Genomic DNA, 17,666 nt, shown 5'->3' with positions numbered 1-17,666 from the left:
CACCTTAAGTGAACTGCATATAAAATTTCAAAGCAATTGAACTTGCGGTTTCAGAGGAGAAGGCAATTGTTGACGGACGACGACGGACGACGACGACGACGGACGACGACGGACGACGACGGAAAATCAACCTATTTGATAAGCTCCGCGTCGCTGACAGCGGAGCTAAAAATGGTCATTTTGAATTTCAAACATTACTAAAAATTTTTGGTGATTCATTTCTCTAATCCCAAACTTTACACATTGACATTCGATTGTTGTTCTTGATTATGAAAGGAAGTGCTCTAATGTTTCCTTGAGGAGAATTTGCACAAAACGTGTACAGCTTTCTGTCACAAGGTGTGTATTGCCTTGAAACAGATCCAGTTCAGGTAACCATACTGAAATAACAACTGATACTTTTGAGTACAGTCTCCATAAAATCATAGAATGCTGCAATAGACTTAACATGTACAAAAACACTTCTTCTTTCATGCATTATTTTTGATGTGTTTCAGTTTTCTCACAATAATAATCCAACTTTTGTATTGCGAAAAACAGCACAGAGAAGTTACTAAATCTGGAAGCTCCGAGAACACTATCAAATTGGGACTTCTTTTGCTTCATCTACAGACCTCTACAGAAGTAACATAAAACCATCAGCTGCAATTGTTTCTGAGGTAGACACAGTCCCTCCTGTAAACTATACAGTGTTGTAAGAAACAATGTTGTGTGAAATGCCCTGATTCACAGTCTTATATAATGGTACACAGACATTCCAATAAGAAATTAAAATGTCCTACACAGAGAAAGCATGATAGAATCTGATTTACTTCATTATGACTTTCATTCAAGTCTTGTAGTTGTACATTACATATAATAAATGAATCATTCATGCTGAATTAATGTCCGGAAAGCCAGCAAAGGCTGTCAGTTGAGTTTCAAAGTTATTGGTCACAGCCAAATAGTCTCTCTGCATAACAATGCAAAATTCACTGGCGATGACTTTATACATATCTTTATGTAAATAAATAACAAATGTTATATCCCCTAAAATGAGACATTACAATGGGAGGCTGACACATTATGATAAACAGGTTGTACATGTATTTCAAAATGTTACTATAATGTCTTTTTTTAAAATATTTTTTTAGAAATAATGGTACTCAAAGCAAAATAAGGAAGGACTGACTGACTGGATCAGCTGCGGACTAATTTAAACCATTCACCAAACTTCAAGGTCAACATTCACCTATGATACCCATGGGTTTGGACTGGACCATGGTGGGGAAAGGGTAAAAGTATAAAAACACAGATTACATATACAAATTACTATATATATATATATATATATATATATATATATATATATATATATATATATATACACACACACACACACACACACACACACACACACACTCATACGAACATACATACATACTGAGAATCTAGGAACTTGTAGTTGTCACTATACAGGCTGTTTCATGCGCTAAGCAATCCTGATGATTGCTGTAGCCTGTAGAGTGACAACTAAAAGTTCCTAGATTCTTAGTATTACCGCCCTGCAGAAATGCATTGAGCACTATACTTTGCCTGCATTGACAAGAAAATCACTTTTCGTATACACATACACTCACATATATATATTGAACTTAGACAAGATACACATACACACACATTGAACTTAGACCCGATGCCCTCAGCGTTGAAATATATATCCTGTTTTCAAAGGGAAGATTTGATTATGAACAGCCAGTACAGCTTTAGGGATATCAGTCATATTACACACTCACCTGTGTAATCTGCTGTTTTATAAAAAAAATATCAATTAGAGTTAAACCATAAAATCCCTTTAACCAGCATTTGTTCAGGGTTTTTGTTCTTATCGGTTACAAATAAATTAATAATTTCAAATAAAAGCATTGGGAGTAATTTATAATGTACAAGAATAAAATGGCTGAGATTTAGCTTCTCACTTTGTCAAAAGGGTAGCCGTTGAGACACTAAACAAAATGAATAATTGCATGAAATGAAATTTTGACCATATTTAGGGTTGTTTTATGATTGGCAGATGGTTGCTTGCGTCTCATGATCCAACATAGGAGGATATTTGGTTTGCAACCAGTGCATTCATAAAACTGTCTTACATGGACAACCACATGTAAAATTCAAACATTGAAGAGTACAGATTAATGTACAAGGTGTTGCTAGATATGCATTTCATCACAACCTTGGTCATTCCAGTGTCCTTTCAAGTCCTGCATTGTATGCTGTCTAACTTAATGAGTGTGTTGTTGTGGTTTGATCTAACTAGGAATCATCAGGCAGTCCCCTAGCAACTCTGATATTTGGATTAGCCATAGGATCTAAGAAAGGATCATCATTTGCCGCTGACCGTCCAACTCTTGTCATGATGATTACCAAAGTAAAGAATCCAATGAGTCCAAATACTAAGATGACGGCAAATTTCTTGAAGCTTGCATTTGGATCCTTTTTCTGTCTCTTGGCTCGTGACCTGATGAAAAACAACAAGGATGACGATGATGACGCTCTTGTTACTTCTACATAGCTATGCCAGTGTTTATTTTAGTCTATATTATACGTAAATACATTCAATGTATATTGTGGATGTTACAGCTTATTTCACACATCCTTTAGTTTCATAAATGCTCAAATACAATGACATATCAAAGCTCAAATATAATACTCAGATACAATATTTCACTTATATCATATGCCACAAATTAAGAGATTTGAGAACTTGAAAAATCTGTACACGGTACATGATCTGTACACTTCCAAAATAAATACAAGCAAACTGCACATGACAGCAATAGCTATTGCATTATCATGATACACAGCCAACTGTACATCAGACTGATTCTCCTTTCATGCTGTACAATATTGAATGTTGCTCTGTTTCAACTCAACTGCTCAATTCTATTGATGATATGTAGATCAATAAACATAAGTGACTTACTTGAACCACCTTGACAGCCAATCAAGGGCACTTCTCCTCTTGTACTTGTCTGCATCGTGGTCATGTGACATATCAAGCACTTTGTCTTCCTTTGTGGCATCGTAAAGTTTGCGAGGTGACGATACTGACGCTGAGAAAAATACAGAGAATCTCAAGACTCATAAAACTTATTCTTGCTCACTTTCAGTCAATATGAAAATACTTTCTCTCATCTTTGCAGTCATGCAATTATTTCGATGATAGTAATCTTTCAAATATGATGAATTGTGATAGGGTGAAACTTTCGAAAATTCTGATTTTAAACCAGCTTGAACTCTGCTAAGTACAGCTGCCACAAGGTTTTATCACCCTTTGCGGCTTGATCTTGAATGGCAAGTTGGATGTGTGTGCAAACACACCAAAAAGAATTTGAATGGGGCAATGTTTTCTATGATAAACCGGTAACTGTGAAAATCTTAATGAGCAAACATAATGACACTTTGCAGTTACATACTACACTTACATAGTGTTTAAATGGTGAGTTATCCACCAAATCAAGTTGCATAACAGAAAACTCACAGTGTGAAGTTCTTGCATACATGTAACGACTGCCAAATTGCACATTACCAGAAAAAACTACCATACTGTCAATACTGTATACCAGGATGAATCTCTATGATTATTGTTCAAATCTTATCCTTTGGCCTCCCTGGTTTTTCCATCTATTGGTCAATTTATGAATTTGCTTTGAAAAAAATTAGTAAATACAAAATTATGTCATGCTGATGACCCCCTTAGATTGGACTTTAGATGCTGAATACATGAACATGAACCTTGACAAATTGTTACTGTACTGCATCAGAAACACAAAGCTGAAAATACGTTCCAATGACAATTTCGACAATAAACATTTCCTACATGTTTAATTAGTTGAAATTCAGGAAAACCAAATATAAGAATCTGCAGTTTTCATTGGTTAAAATTATCATAGCAGCATCTACTAAAAAAGTTATGTAAATTTGTGAATTTGTTGATGAGATTTGTACATACTTCAATCTCATACTCAAGGAGACCATCCAATGTTGCTTGTCCAATACTTACGTGTCATCATACTGGAATCTAACATACTGGTGTTTGTACTGGACTTCTTATCCAGTCTGGCATGTGGCACTGTCTCTGTTATGTCTACTGCTGCTGTGCTGCTGTATTTGGGAGTTGTCTTCTGTGGAGTTGAAACAGCACTTGCTCTGTTGTCTAGTCTTGTTTGATTACTGGTCATTGTCCTGGTTTCATCTCCGGATACTAATGCCTCACTTGACCGAGCGTCTAAGTCCTGCTCTGTGGGTTCGTCAATCTGTTAAAGACAACTCAAAAATTGTAATGTGGCTCCAACATAGCACATACATCAGTTATAGCAAATATAATTTTTTTTCCATCATAAAGTTAATGCTGCTACTCTCTATCGATAGTTTCATAAAATTCACAAAAATAACTTTCAAACTTTGACCAACATTAAAGAAAAAATGGCAATATGGGGTACATAAAATTGTTTTTTTTTTCCAAATCAAATATTGTACTGTTTTGCAATGGTTTGATTGAGAGTAAAAATTTGAGTCTTAATTTTGAAAATTTGGTAACATGCAGTTGAAAGTATCTGCAACTCCAATTTTAGTGGACAAGAAGTTTAGTAGTAGGTTCATGAAGTTCAAAGACGGAACAGATACTATTTTCTAATCATTTCAAGAACTGATTAAACCCAGACATCAAATGTAACAGTAGGTTGTCTGAACCTGGCATACTAAATAGTTTTTACTAAAATTTAGTCGTCCGTTCTGCATTCTGAAAATACATCTTGCAAACTACAAAGCCATGTCAGATCTCATTACATCTTAACAGCGTGGAAATTGTCTTAGTGTGTGGAAGACCAAATATGCTGTAGATAAACAAAGAACATTGATGACAGTCACCCGAAGTGGTACTCTTATAGATTGTGATGTGCTGGGATGGAGAAACAGAACTGTCTAAAGTACAATTGGTCTTGGAACCAAAACATCACACTTATCCATGTTTGCTTTATCTTGAATGCTACTGCAACAGCTTACAAAATGTTACAAAATATTTCTGATGAGCTATTTTTATCCTACTGGGCTTCTACAATCAAAGGTATAGATTTTGTAGTATAACAGTGCAGCACACTCCTAAAGTAAATTCATGATGTATAACAATTAACAATTATGGACAAGATGTTCATATTGGATTCAGAGATGCAATTGTGATGAATAAGGTTGTTGATTTAAAAAAAATCCAATCAAAATGCAATTGCAGGATATACCCATATCAGAAGTACAGAAGCAGTTTCCATCTAAATCAAAGCATAGCAGAGTCATACTCATAACGTATGAGGTTATAGCTCAAAGACTTACTAGTGGTAATCCAAGGCCAGCCCTGGCCCAATTCACTCGTGATAGCTGTTGTTTAAGGGCATCTGCTACAGGTGATACTAAGTTGTTTGGGGGAAAGATTCCATTTTTACAGGTGGGACAGGTATACCCTGCAGGGGCTGTGTTGGCTGGGAATTCCTTGGCATACTGATCCAGGCATTCCCAGTGAAATATATCTGAAATACATACAGCCATCAGAAAAAAAGATTAATCAACGCTCTGAACAACGAGTTATGTACTTAAGCAGGTAGATACAAATTTCAAATTTAGAAACGATACATTTAATTTAATTTATGTGTTGTTAATGCATTGATATGTAGCATAAAAAATGAACTAATTCACCTTATACGATAACCTCTCTTTGGTATATATACATATACCAAATGCGAGCTAAATAACACCACACTGGATGGGCATGAAATTCTGATATCAAACATCTCCCTGTACAATGAAGCCAGTTTTACTCAATACACAAAATATAGAAAACATACAATTGACTATAAAAAATACAAAAATCCTTGACATACTGATTGAAATGTCTGATTTCACTTTCTGATTGTCAGTGAAACTGATGACAAACAATTGAGAAAAATTGGGGAAAACCCAAAACAAGGAAAGAGGACAGACTGAAAGGAATAGTCTTGATTTGTATTGAAATTTTGAAAACATTGTGCGAGCCACTTGCAACAGGATCTCATGACAATTTGATAAATGTTAACCCAAGGAAAAAAATAAATGGTAAACCTGTACAGAGAATACCTATGTTTTAATAACTTTTGGAACATACTGCAATGAAGAAACTATGGTAACAATTAAACATATATCTTCTATTTGTGAGGAACCCACAACAGATGACTGGGAACCTAGTGACATTTACTGGCTTACTGATCTTAGCAAGGGGCACTGTGATATAAACGTCCAAAACATGACAGGTGTTCTACAAAAAATGTGTCCCTGTTTGAAGAATTGGTTTCTACTGAATTTGAAATATTGGACAGAAAGGTTTGTTTTTCTTGGGTGGATACTCTAATTGGAACTGTATCAGCAACAAGAGGTTCCATGCACATGTGTATGTCATTTACCAACCACACTTACCATAGCATATAAGTCTCACTACCTCACCCTCTGATAGGCTTACTTTACATAATGTACATGATGCATCGTAGTCACTGTCTTGTAGCCAGTGAAGATATGATTGAACTATACACTGCAACAGAATGGAAGACCTCATGTTAGAAGGAATAAGAGTACACATGTACTTTGGGAAACTTTAATGCCATGGTTGCTTTCATGCTGAAACCAGGAATCAATCAGTAAGTGTCATGTGCGGGAATTTTGGTTTTCTGTCCATTGAAACTACATGTTGAACGGACAAATTTATTCTTCTGTGCAATACATCGAATACAGTTTCTTGCTGTCTCCCTACAGCATGCTGAAACGCACAATATTCAGTTTGTCTTCAAAAGCCTGCATATATGAATATTGGGTGATAATTGAATTAGAGTCCAGACTAAAAGTCATTTGTCAATGATACAAATGCTGGGTACATATTCACACGCTGTGTTGGCAAAACAAGTAAGGTGCTAAATATGAGCCATAAGATAAACACACTGTAGGCTTTGTGCTGCCAATGTTCAATTTTAAATGCAACAATAAAATATGACTATTTTGTGAAGTCTTCTCAATATGAGATCTTGTCTCTCTGTGCAAGCACTAAAATTTTACAATTGCGCATTTATCGCAAAACTTACTTTTGCTGCTGTTGATATGATAACACAAAAACTTGTCAAAATATTTCTTTTCAATTAAAAAGAACATTTCAGAGGATACACAAATGACTCACGCGAATTGTAAATCTGGCACCAACAAACTTACTATTATGTGTCATTACTGAGCTGCCGCACACTCTCTGCTGATAGACCCTTTGTGAGAGCAAAACTGAGAGCTGGAATAGCCATATTAGACTCATGCCTTCAGAAATCCAAGAAAACACTTTCACTTTTCAAATTCAATGCAGCAAAGGGATCGGACTGGAGCCTGGAGGGGCAAGAATATTGCTGACTGCAGCAGGAACATCATATTTATGGAACTTTCCTCGTAATGTTTGAACAACTTGGGATTCTTTCAGATGGCATAAGTTCCCTACTTAACTTCGTGATGGCACAAATACTAGTAGTACGTTGAAACGTGACAGCTGGCATGAAACTACAGCCGCTGCACTCCCTCACCGTTTAGGATGTACGTCCCCTCCCAAACTTCTGCTGTTTCATTGAACTTGACTTTGAACAGAATGACCACGTAATAGTGATTCGAAAAGCTCAAACGCTGTTGAAATTGTTTTCTCATAGATACAATTTGTCATCAACGTCAGTACAATCAAATCAAATTTTGAAAGTGGTGTAGCTGGAATGAAGTTATCTCTCTGTCCTCAACACAATCACGGAGAAGTCTTACCTTCGGATGGTTAGCGACAAGACAGTGCTCACAAACGTTCACACGGTGTTCAAAACAGAATAAATTTGTAACTTTCCTTTTCGGACACTTGCACAATCCCATTATTCAAAGTAAAAAGATGCGACTGTGGACGTGATCTTCAATATTTTGTTACCAATGGACTGGGTACGTCCAGCGAGAGTCACAAGTCGGAAGTAGCTGTTTTTCTGTGCCACGTCACTCCGCGCAGTATTCTGCGCATCTCGCCTGTAACGAGACTTTATGGAAACGCGACCATATTCGCCATTTCCGCTATCGAGTGAGACGAATTAAATTGATCCCACGGCGTATCCATTCATTTTTCCCTAACGGATTACAAAATATCTTTTCTTTCTACCATATTTTAGAACAGGTAAGTACATCCACTTGTACACAACCTTGTCAACTCCAACTGGAAAATTCCCTCAAGTCTGATTAATTGATCTGTGTGTGTGCAGTCCAGTGATTCGTACACACGTACGTGTACACTGTATTGCACTGAACTGTCGCGATTGTCATACATGTTCCGGTCTCCGAAGTAGAAGTGTGAATTACGTCTATTGAGCAGAAGAGTGTCAAAACACTTATACTGTTAGCATTATTAATTGTTTGATTATGGTGGTTTGACAAGTCTAATCCATAGCAAACTTGGTTTGAATACGAATTCCCGACTGTCCCTGAAGCTTGAACATGAAGTGAAGGACTCGGCTCCTCCACTCTCTCAGTATAGGGAGATCGGTTCACCTGGAGCTGGTGGGTGTGCCAACTATGGTTCGTATGAAAACTGAGAAGAGAATGTTGCACCTTACGTCTGCAATGTTGCCAGGGGGACTATACATCAGTGCTGTCTTGTGCAGATCGTACTGGATCATATCTCAATACTCGAATTTTTCACGAAGACTTCATATTTCGCATCCATTCTTTATAATGCCAAAGACGGCAAGCTAGAAATGGTTATTGAATCCACGGTACCTCCAACAGTTTCTCAGTACTGAGCTCAGTGGTCTGTAGGTTCAACTGTTCAAGTGCATTTCTTGGAGCAATAACAACACAAGGTCAATAACAACACAAGGTCTGTCGAATGATGGTTTTCTTACCTCACTAATGTGGTGTATTGATGCACGGTTACTCTAATAACAGTGATTGATGTCACTAATTCTGGCATTTACAAAGTATACATCAGCTGTTGATATTTCACTCGTATTCGTCAGACCATTATCTTCTATCATCTCACTGAAGGATGTGAGATGATAGTGTATTATATGAGCCTTTCATGGCTTTCTCAAAATTTGGCAATGACTTGACATTCGAGTCAATTCATATCAACTTTAACATTCACCCAACATCATTTTCATAAAGCGTACATGCAATGGTATACCAAGGGGAACCCTAAGCAGCATAACTAGGGAACCACTGTAAAATTTACATGACTACTGTCCACAACAAATCTATTACCGCTAGTCAAATTAACTAACCTCAATTGCTTTCATTGTTTTTGTCTGGTCTTATCAACTGGTAAGCTTAGAACCCATTTATTCTCAAAACTGAAAGTAAAGTCAGAGATTATGCTGGCCGTACATGTTGTGTTTCCCGGGGAAAACCATTTTGTCATTGCTTTTATCATTCATAAGGTCCCCTAATTATGTATCCAGTTTTGGGAAATTTTGTAGACAGTTCCAATCTGCTGTCCAAGCTAAAAGCTCAGGTCTTCAATCAATGAGCCACAATTCAGGTGAGAAAGAAAATGAAGAAAAATAGAAAAAATGCAAAACATTCTCACAATGTTTTTTTTTTTGGTAATTTCTCAATAAATTATGGTCTTTCTAGAGCAGTGAGTGTGGAGGCTCTTATTAATTGCCCAGCTCACTGAAGTAAGGCCAGAATAAGGCAATTATAATGTATAAAGTCCTGCATTACTCAAATATTTGGCAGAGATATACACCTATGGGGTGAAGCTCATCTTGCAAAATAATATGTGATCATAAAGACAACCTTTCATATCAGACCAGTGTGACTTTTTTTAAATCCCCTTTACTGTGTTGTGAAATACCCAGATACTGGAGACTGTATCAGAAATTTGGTTTGGTAATGCTTAAAAAGTTGCATAACTGCCAGTTTTATCGTTTTATCTGAAAAGGTTCAAAGTTTCATTTTACGATTAGCATTTCTACATTTAAGAGCTTACCGTATTATCATGTGCATTCTGCTGTGTAACCTTGCCACAAACAACAGCTGAGGTCAACAATATGCTATTTGTTTATGTTGGACACAAACTTAACATCTGTATGATAAAAAGTATTTATAAATCAGTTCACACCAACATTGAATCTTCACAAACTCAAAATGGATCAATTACGCTGATACTGCTAAGTATTTTATGGACTTTGAACAGCCAGTCACTAGACAATTTCAAGACCTCATGCCAGCAGCCTTTTCAAAACATTGTTGTACTGAATTGACACTGCCACATCACTTCTCTATAGCAATTTTTGCCTTATTGCATGGGAACAACTTGAGAAATATCAATTTTAAAAATAAAGTCAAAAATAGAAAGATGTGAAAAATACCCTACCGTAAATGAAAAAATATCTATCGTAGTAATTGAGAAAAAAAACAGTCCTATTTAATTTATCTTTTATGCTAGGTTTTCATTTTTGCTCTGTGTGTAGAGTTTAACAAACAGATGATAGTCTTTCTTGCAACTTCTTACAAATAGCTTCACCAGTTTCTTTGATATTGAATATTTGTCAGATCAATGATGATGGGGACTGATAGTTCAAACTATGAAAAATCTCTTGTTCAGTCACTTACTGCATAGGATTTGTAGGCTCCTAGGGTTGATTATATTCAGATAAGTCAAATTGGACAAAATGTACAATTTAGTGATTTTGGATGTTTTGTTGTTATTGGGATAAGCTGTTCTGTATAGTCAAAGTCACATTAAAAATATTGCAATTTTTTCATTGCCATCACAAAAATGTCTTGAAGTCAAAGCAAGTCTTCTTGATAAGGCATACCAGATCATCTCTATGTCACTTGATAAGGCTAGATTGTGTTCCTAAGTTTGCAGTAAGGTTATACATGATGTTGATATTATGATGTTGCTTCTTGTAATTTTAGCAGGGCAGCTGCTTTTTTGTTTTGATTTTTGATACACACTGATATAAATCAAACAATACTGACAGATGTCATTGAAAATTAACTCCATGACAATGTGATAACCTGCATGAACATTTCATATTTTTCAGCATCCAGTATAGCTCTGTAGTGGCCATAATTTATTCTGAATAAATGATGTAAATTTATTGTGTCAATCAATGTCTGTTATTCAGATCAAGGGAAAGTGACAAGGTCAACAACTGGATAAACAATCTACAAAGAAAAGTCAATGCAGCAAAATATGTTCACTTGTCATGTAATGTTGATTAACAAGAGGTTTTAACATATGTGAACTATATATTACGTGTGATTTTAATTGAAAAATGGAAATTAATTTGTTGTTGACATAATTTTATATTCAACTGAAGTGTTCACAGGAATAAGGCGTTGAATTTTTGTGACATTCCCCTTCAAATGACTTTGTCTTGTAAATGTGCAACACACATTGACTCCATTGTGTGCACCTATTTGAATATGTCAGGGACATTTTTTCTGGTAAACAGCAGTGAGTGAATAGGAGTAAATCACTGTAAGTGACACAGTACCTCTGGATGACTCAGAGCAAGCAATTATCCTCTTGAATAAGATGGATAATGGAGAAAGCGCCCTCACAGTCATGTTGCAATCGTCTCAGACCCACTTCAGCACTTTTCCCGAATTACTAGAACCACTTCGTTTTCAGTTTCTATGTACAATGTACACAGTACAAGTTTGATCAGTAAAGACAAATGAGACGTGAGATTGAAAATTCTTGTCTTCTTGTGTACTTCAATGTTGTACATGTAAGTCCACAAAGTGAGAAGGGGTTTGATTTATATAGTATTGAACCAAACGGTGATGTACGCTGAATCAATGTCTGATTTAGTGTTTTGTCATTACAGTTCATGTACAGTTGTTGCTGTCTACCTAGTAATAGTTGGAAATAATATACTGTAATTCAAAATGAGAATAAATTATTCTCAAAAGCAGCGAAGCTACGTAAATTATACAGACCTAGTACCATACAACATTATATATACAACAATGAAACCAGGTCAACTTCCGTAACTGGTGACATATGCCTTGCCAGATGATATAACAAACCATATTTCTCCTGCAGTCTTCCTGTTGTCAAACAGTTTCTCTGCAATTGAGGTCACTTTGCTGAATGGGGTTTTAAACTATTTTGCTTTATACAAAACAGAGTTTACCGAAAAGGTTGTTTCTACCCCATTGTCACAATCATAAAATTGCAAAACTGACAAGAAACTTATTCAGTAATTTTGTAACATTTTCAAGGCATACATACATGTCAAAATTTTGCATAATATGCCAGATGTGCAATCTTGGAGGTCCCTTTTACCCAGTTAGACAAATTTCAGTATTGTAGAACTATCAATACAGACATTTCTAAGGCATTTCAGTATATGCATTATGTGTGAGAATATTGTACACATTTACTCTAATACACCAAGATTACTCATATACATTATTACGTCATAATTATTTGTTTGATCTTTACTTTTGATAACTTTCTGGTGCGTACCCTATGTTCTTTTGATTATAGTTTTTGTACATTATTTCATGCATGTGTATTCTGCTGACATACGCCCTACATTTACGTTGTATTTTATTTTTCATTTTTCATGATTCCAGGTGTCACAGCAGGTGACAAATTGGGCACAGCAGAGCCTGTAAGTTCAATACCTCATTTCAGTACTTTGTCAATTTATGTCAATTTATTTACACATACATTTAGTTATATTTACATCATTAACAAAGTAGTTTTCTTATCCATTTAAGATATTTCTCACTAGTTTATTAGTTTTTACATACTGTTTGGTGTACTATATCTAGCATTCTTTGAGAATTCTTATATTTTGTTCCCTCTTGCATTAGCAAGGTTTCCCTGTAGTATAATCCCCCACTGACAGCATTGCATGTTGGCCAGCTTATCTGGTACCATGTGACATTTGTGTTACCTAGATGTAGTTTGGCCAGTTGCTCAGTGTAGTAATTTTTCACAAGGTGAAATGGTTTTGCACCACTGTCTCAAGGTTATTGTGTCAGTATTGTTCAGTCTGTTTTTGCATTTTCATAAAGATGGGAAATCAAGTACACTTGGTTGTCACACTGTGCTTTCACATCGCACAGAAAGATGTCCCACTGATTCTGCAATATTTGTACCAAGAATCAATGATTTACCTGTGTATTTCAAGACTGCAGTTCATGATATAGTAATGTTTACTTGTCAATATTGCAACATACATACTTCTGATTTATAGCAATTATTTCCTGTAGATATTTGACCAAATATGTATGGTTCCGCATATGTATGGTGTAGGTCTATTGCATAAGGAAGATATGTGGAGGTGTTTTGCCATTCACTGATGCATAAGTTGTGTCTGTTAGACAAAATAAATTAATGTGCCACTGGGTCAAACATTGTAAATTGATGAAATTTTGTGGTGATCAGCCAATAATGAAACATCCCTGAAATTGCATTCTGTATATACCATACAGTGTACATGTTTGGATTAGAATTGTAACGTACTGCTTCATGTTAATGAGAAATAGATCTGCAATATGAATGATGACTGTGTATCACACTGGTAGTATTTCATGTGCACCCACCATGTACTCTTCAACTTTTTTTGTCAAATTTTAGTATAATTTCACTCGATAAATCAATAAGGGAATAATTTTTGGTATGGATAGTATAATTTAATATTCACAATTTCATGTGTATTCACCACAATGCACAATATTACATCAGCTAACATTTTTCTATCACTCTTCCTTAAATTGTTAATTTCACCTTTTTAAAAACTGGCAATATTCAAGATTCTGACACAAATTCTAGTGGGAAACATTAAGTAATAATGTACCAAACACATTAAAATCGTAGCATACTAGTGAACTTTTTTGTGCGTATTGGTTCTTCACACTAAAGCACATCTTAAAACCACAAGGCCACAGATGTAATTACTAGAAATTATACCGCACTTGAAACTTTATTCAAGTATGTTTTGGTGACATTGCTGCCTGTCTGCACACACAAATCATTACAGGTTGCATTCCATTCCTCAGAGTTCAGTCACCCTAAACTCATTTCCTTTACTCCCCTTCTGAATCTTGCATCTTCACACATACTGTTATATATTTCTTGTCAGTACTGTTTTGCCAGTGGTGCAAATATACTGTGATTGTCAGTCCGGAATGTTTTTTTCTGAAGAGATGAATTAAGTCAGATACAGACAAAGTGCTTTTCATGTAAAGTTCTGTCCTCGTGTGATGTTGCAACTTGTTTAGACACTGAACACAGAAAGAATACTGGGAAATGTTGATTTGCTACAGCAAGATGCCAGGGTCGAAAATATGATGCATATTGTGTAAAAGACAAAAACGATCCCCTACAGTCTATTCATAGACCAATGCAAAAGCTATAATTCTACTGTTTTTCGGGTTCAGTAAAGGTGAAGGGATAATGGCTGGTACTGGTGATGGAGTAATTAAAAATTTGGGCTCCTTATCAATGTATTGAAGTTTCATAACTTGTAAGTTGCATACTGTATACTTACTTTGCCTGCCTTTTACACTGCAGATGATATTTGATACTGTTTTGCTAAATTTGTCCATGAACTTGGTGGCATACACCATTTACATGAGCCACAACTGCATGCATGAATAAAGCACATATTTTCTGCCAGGTTCCATAGTACAATGCACTTTCCAAGCAATGGTAGTGCTTTCAGAAAGGCTAACACACTCCAATAGTCTGCCAAAGATGAATTATTATAAAACGGATGCAGAAATATTGTCACCTTATACATGTATCACATTGACTCAAATGCTTTCATTGTCGAAAACTATTTGGACCATGATTTTTTTTCCAAATTGTGATGTGTGCCTGGCTAAGTATTCATTTTTATCATCATGCACATCTAATCATTGCACCCGCATACTTGCAGCATTCTTGAATTGTTTTATGAAAAAGAGGTGAATCACCCACTTTTGGCAAGTTGTAGAAATGGTACCAGCCTTTCTTAAAGTGCCACCATACTTAGAGTGTTAAACGCTGTAGTGTAGATTGTACTGAATATCAAATTGACTGCAGGAAACATTGTAGGTAAAATATTAACCACCTATTTTTCCTTTCTCTTTTCCTCTCTTTCACACCTTTACTCTCCTTTCACATGTCTTATGTGTCTTTTTGCCTTCCCTTCTTGTCTCGATGCTTATCAATTGGTAATGCTGGCATGTCTTTCATTCCCTTGTGCTTTTTCCTCATTTTTTGTGGTCAACCCCCAACTATATGCTCTCTCCCAATCTGCTATCCTATACAATACAGGTGTCACCCTGGGTAGCACACAGAGTACCATCAGAAACCCAGGTGAACCTGTACACCAGGTGGTGATGGAGCTGTCACACAGCCTTCTACTCAATGAAGAGGCCCTGTCACAAATAGCAGAATCAAAGAGGCCAGTTTTCATCTTTGAATGGCTGAGATTCCTTGATAAAGTTCTAGTGGCTGCACAAAAGGTTAGTGTGAATCAACATTTTGAATAAGGTGATTTGTGTGTGATTGAAACCATTCAGATCCAAGAACATATTATTTTTTTTCCTCTATCTACATCATGGTATGTGCTTTCCATTTTGCAAATGTGATAAATATTCGCAGGCAGTTTGCATAACATTAAAATGGTCCTTACTCTGTACCAGGATACTTTACAAAATTGCTCTCAAAATGTAAGAATAACAACCAGTTCAATAACTAGAGTAGTCACTGTCATTCACGTAACCACAGCATACATTGAGAAAACTCATTGTTTTTATAGTAATGTATGGCTACATCATTCACAAAGTTGATTTATGGCAATGTCTCAAGCGCTCTTCAAGCTTTCAAGTACTAGAAAATACATGGTTGGATATTGTATGATGTGACAAATCTTTCATAAAAACTTTTTTAATAGAAATGTCAGGGCAACATCTATCAACATCAGCCAGCTTGCTAATTGACTTCAAACATTTCAATAGGTCTCTGACAAGCAGATTTCATCTAAAAGTATCTGAACTACAAACAAGGGGGTCTGTATTGCTATGACAACCATTGGAACATTCCTTATGACAATGTGTTCTTTCAAAAGTTTCAATTGTATATATAAATATGTAACAAGCTAATTTCTGATATACAAAGAAGCTTAGATGATGGTTAATCCAATCATCATTATAGTCTTCATCACTTTGCCAATCATCTCAAGAAAGGGTTTTCAAGAATTGAAAAATTAAATTTTGCCGTCTCGTATGAAATACTCCTACCAATATTTTTCTTTCTAAAAGTTGTGGCAGAGCAGGCTTTGTATAATATGTTCTCGGAAAGTGTGAGAACACTGATTTCTCCATTTTTTGTCTGAATTTTTCATTCATTTTGACTGAACATCTTTGATACAATCTGCAGAAATAACAAATAATCAGTAGATTGAAAAATCCATGAGGCATGGATTTTTCAACCTACTGATTGTATGTCATGTATGTTGATAACCCAATTTCTCAAGAAGGTGTGAAAAATATTTATCACTTAAATAAATTGCCTGTCTTATCATAGACCATTTGAAAGCTACTTGGATGTGATAGTCAATTACCTTGGTAATTGAAATTTTAAAGGTTTTGGGTGTGAAAAGATATAAAGAATTTTTGCATATAAATTGGTTGCCAACCTGAAGGATTAATGAATATAAACACATACCACTTCTATAGACACTGTGTATAACAGGTTTTGCTTTTAGTGTGTATGAAGGTCTTTGGCAGAAAAAAATCAAACTTTCAATTTTAAATGTGCAGCTGACTTCATGTATCTGGAACAGAGTATAGAGGGCATCACATGCAAACCAGAGCTCTCTGTAGTTCAAAATTGATGCAAATAAGTTTGTACAGCTGCTTCACTAGATTTCTTGAAGTGCATAATGGCTGTGAAGAGCTGTGTAACCTCGTGAATGACCTTCCATTTCAATACTGTGATATCACAAAGGCAATTCAAGACTTCAGTGATTTGCTTGCTTCACTGAAACAAAATTGTTTTATCATAAACTGAGATGCATAAAATGTCCTCGTCTTCTAAAATGATAGAAAATTTTGTGAAAAATCCCTACGGTCCAGCACATCAAGGAGATTACGTCTGTGAAATATGTTTTTTTTACTGCCAATGTTGTATCTGCTTGGTATTTAGTTGTGAAAAATTTCAAGGGATGCGAAAGACTGCAGCATTATTCACCAAATATGTATATTGTATATATTTTGGTTAGCACATTGCTGGCCTGTCACACAATCCCCAGTGAGTTTTTAGGCGCTTTCAGTTTAAAATTCACAAGAATTTATACGCGTAAGAGTACAAGATCTAATGCCAGCATTAAACACCTAGATATAATGTATTGAAGTGGTGTCGTGAATAGGTTCCATAGAGCAAGAATGGAACATCTATTGATACATTGCTAATGGTGTCTCTCATCTACACACATGCATGGCTGGGTTTTTTTTTCAATAGCCCACACATACAATGTTTCCTTTGCAGAAACAAGTCTCCATTCACATTTTGATTGTGCGTTGTGTCAAGGAGTCTTACAGTGACATGTGCATTGTTCACCTGATGTATATACTTTTAAATTGAAAAATTCTTG

General features: G+C 35.7%; 2 protein-coding genes across 2 annotated transcripts in view; one reads left to right on the top strand and one right to left on the bottom strand.

Annotated features, from left to right (window-relative positions):
* Positions 1–2,102: 2,102 nt before the first annotated feature.
* On the bottom strand, positions 2,103–8,055 carry LOC139150162 (zinc finger protein-like 1 homolog). Its single transcript, XM_070722347.1, has 6 exons — positions 7,837–8,055; positions 6,478–6,589; positions 5,365–5,558; positions 4,043–4,295; positions 2,963–3,092; positions 2,103–2,497 (listed from the first exon to the last, which is right to left on the bottom strand). The coding sequence occupies exons 1-6, from the start codon at positions 7,936–7,938 to the stop codon at positions 2,293–2,295; spliced, it is 996 nt and encodes a 331-aa protein (XP_070578448.1). The 5' UTR covers positions 7,939–8,055; the 3' UTR covers positions 2,103–2,292.
* A 43-nt stretch (positions 8,056–8,098) lies between these two features.
* The window catches only part of LOC139150161 (HEAT repeat-containing protein 5B-like), a 44,426-nt gene continuing 34,858 nt past the window's right edge, over positions 8,099–17,666 (top strand). The window contains 3 exon segments of the mRNA XM_070722345.1: positions 8,099–8,227; positions 12,649–12,686; positions 15,344–15,534. Of these exon segments, the coding sequence (XP_070578446.1) occupies positions 15,409–15,534 (126 nt within the window). The 5' untranslated portion in view covers positions 8,099–8,227; positions 12,649–12,686; positions 15,344–15,408.

The sequence above is a fragment of the Ptychodera flava genome, chromosome 14, assembly GCF_041260155.1.
Source record: "Ptychodera flava strain L36383 chromosome 14, AS_Pfla_20210202, whole genome shotgun sequence".
In the NCBI taxonomy this organism is placed as follows: Eukaryota; Metazoa; Hemichordata; class Enteropneusta; family Ptychoderidae; genus Ptychodera; species Ptychodera flava.
Note: the sequence above shows the minus strand (reverse complement) of the source record. Positions and strands in the feature narration are given on the sequence as shown.

What these genes read in the sequence shown, in the direction of transcription:
- LOC139150162 (XM_070722347.1), bottom strand. Translation starts at nt 7,938, where the DNA reads ATGGGATTGTGCAAGTGTCCGAAAAGGAAAGTTACAAATTTATTCTGT. An exon ending in TTGTCGCTAACCATCCGAAG is followed by an intron (nt 6,590 to 7,836) that starts GTAAGACTTCTC and finishes ATTCTGTTGCAG; the next exon opens with TGTATAGTTCAATCATATCT. An exon ending in CTGGCCTTGGATTACCACTA is followed by an intron (nt 4,296 to 5,364) that starts GTAAGTCTTTGA and finishes TGTCTTTAACAG; the next exon opens with ATTGACGAACCCACAGAGCA.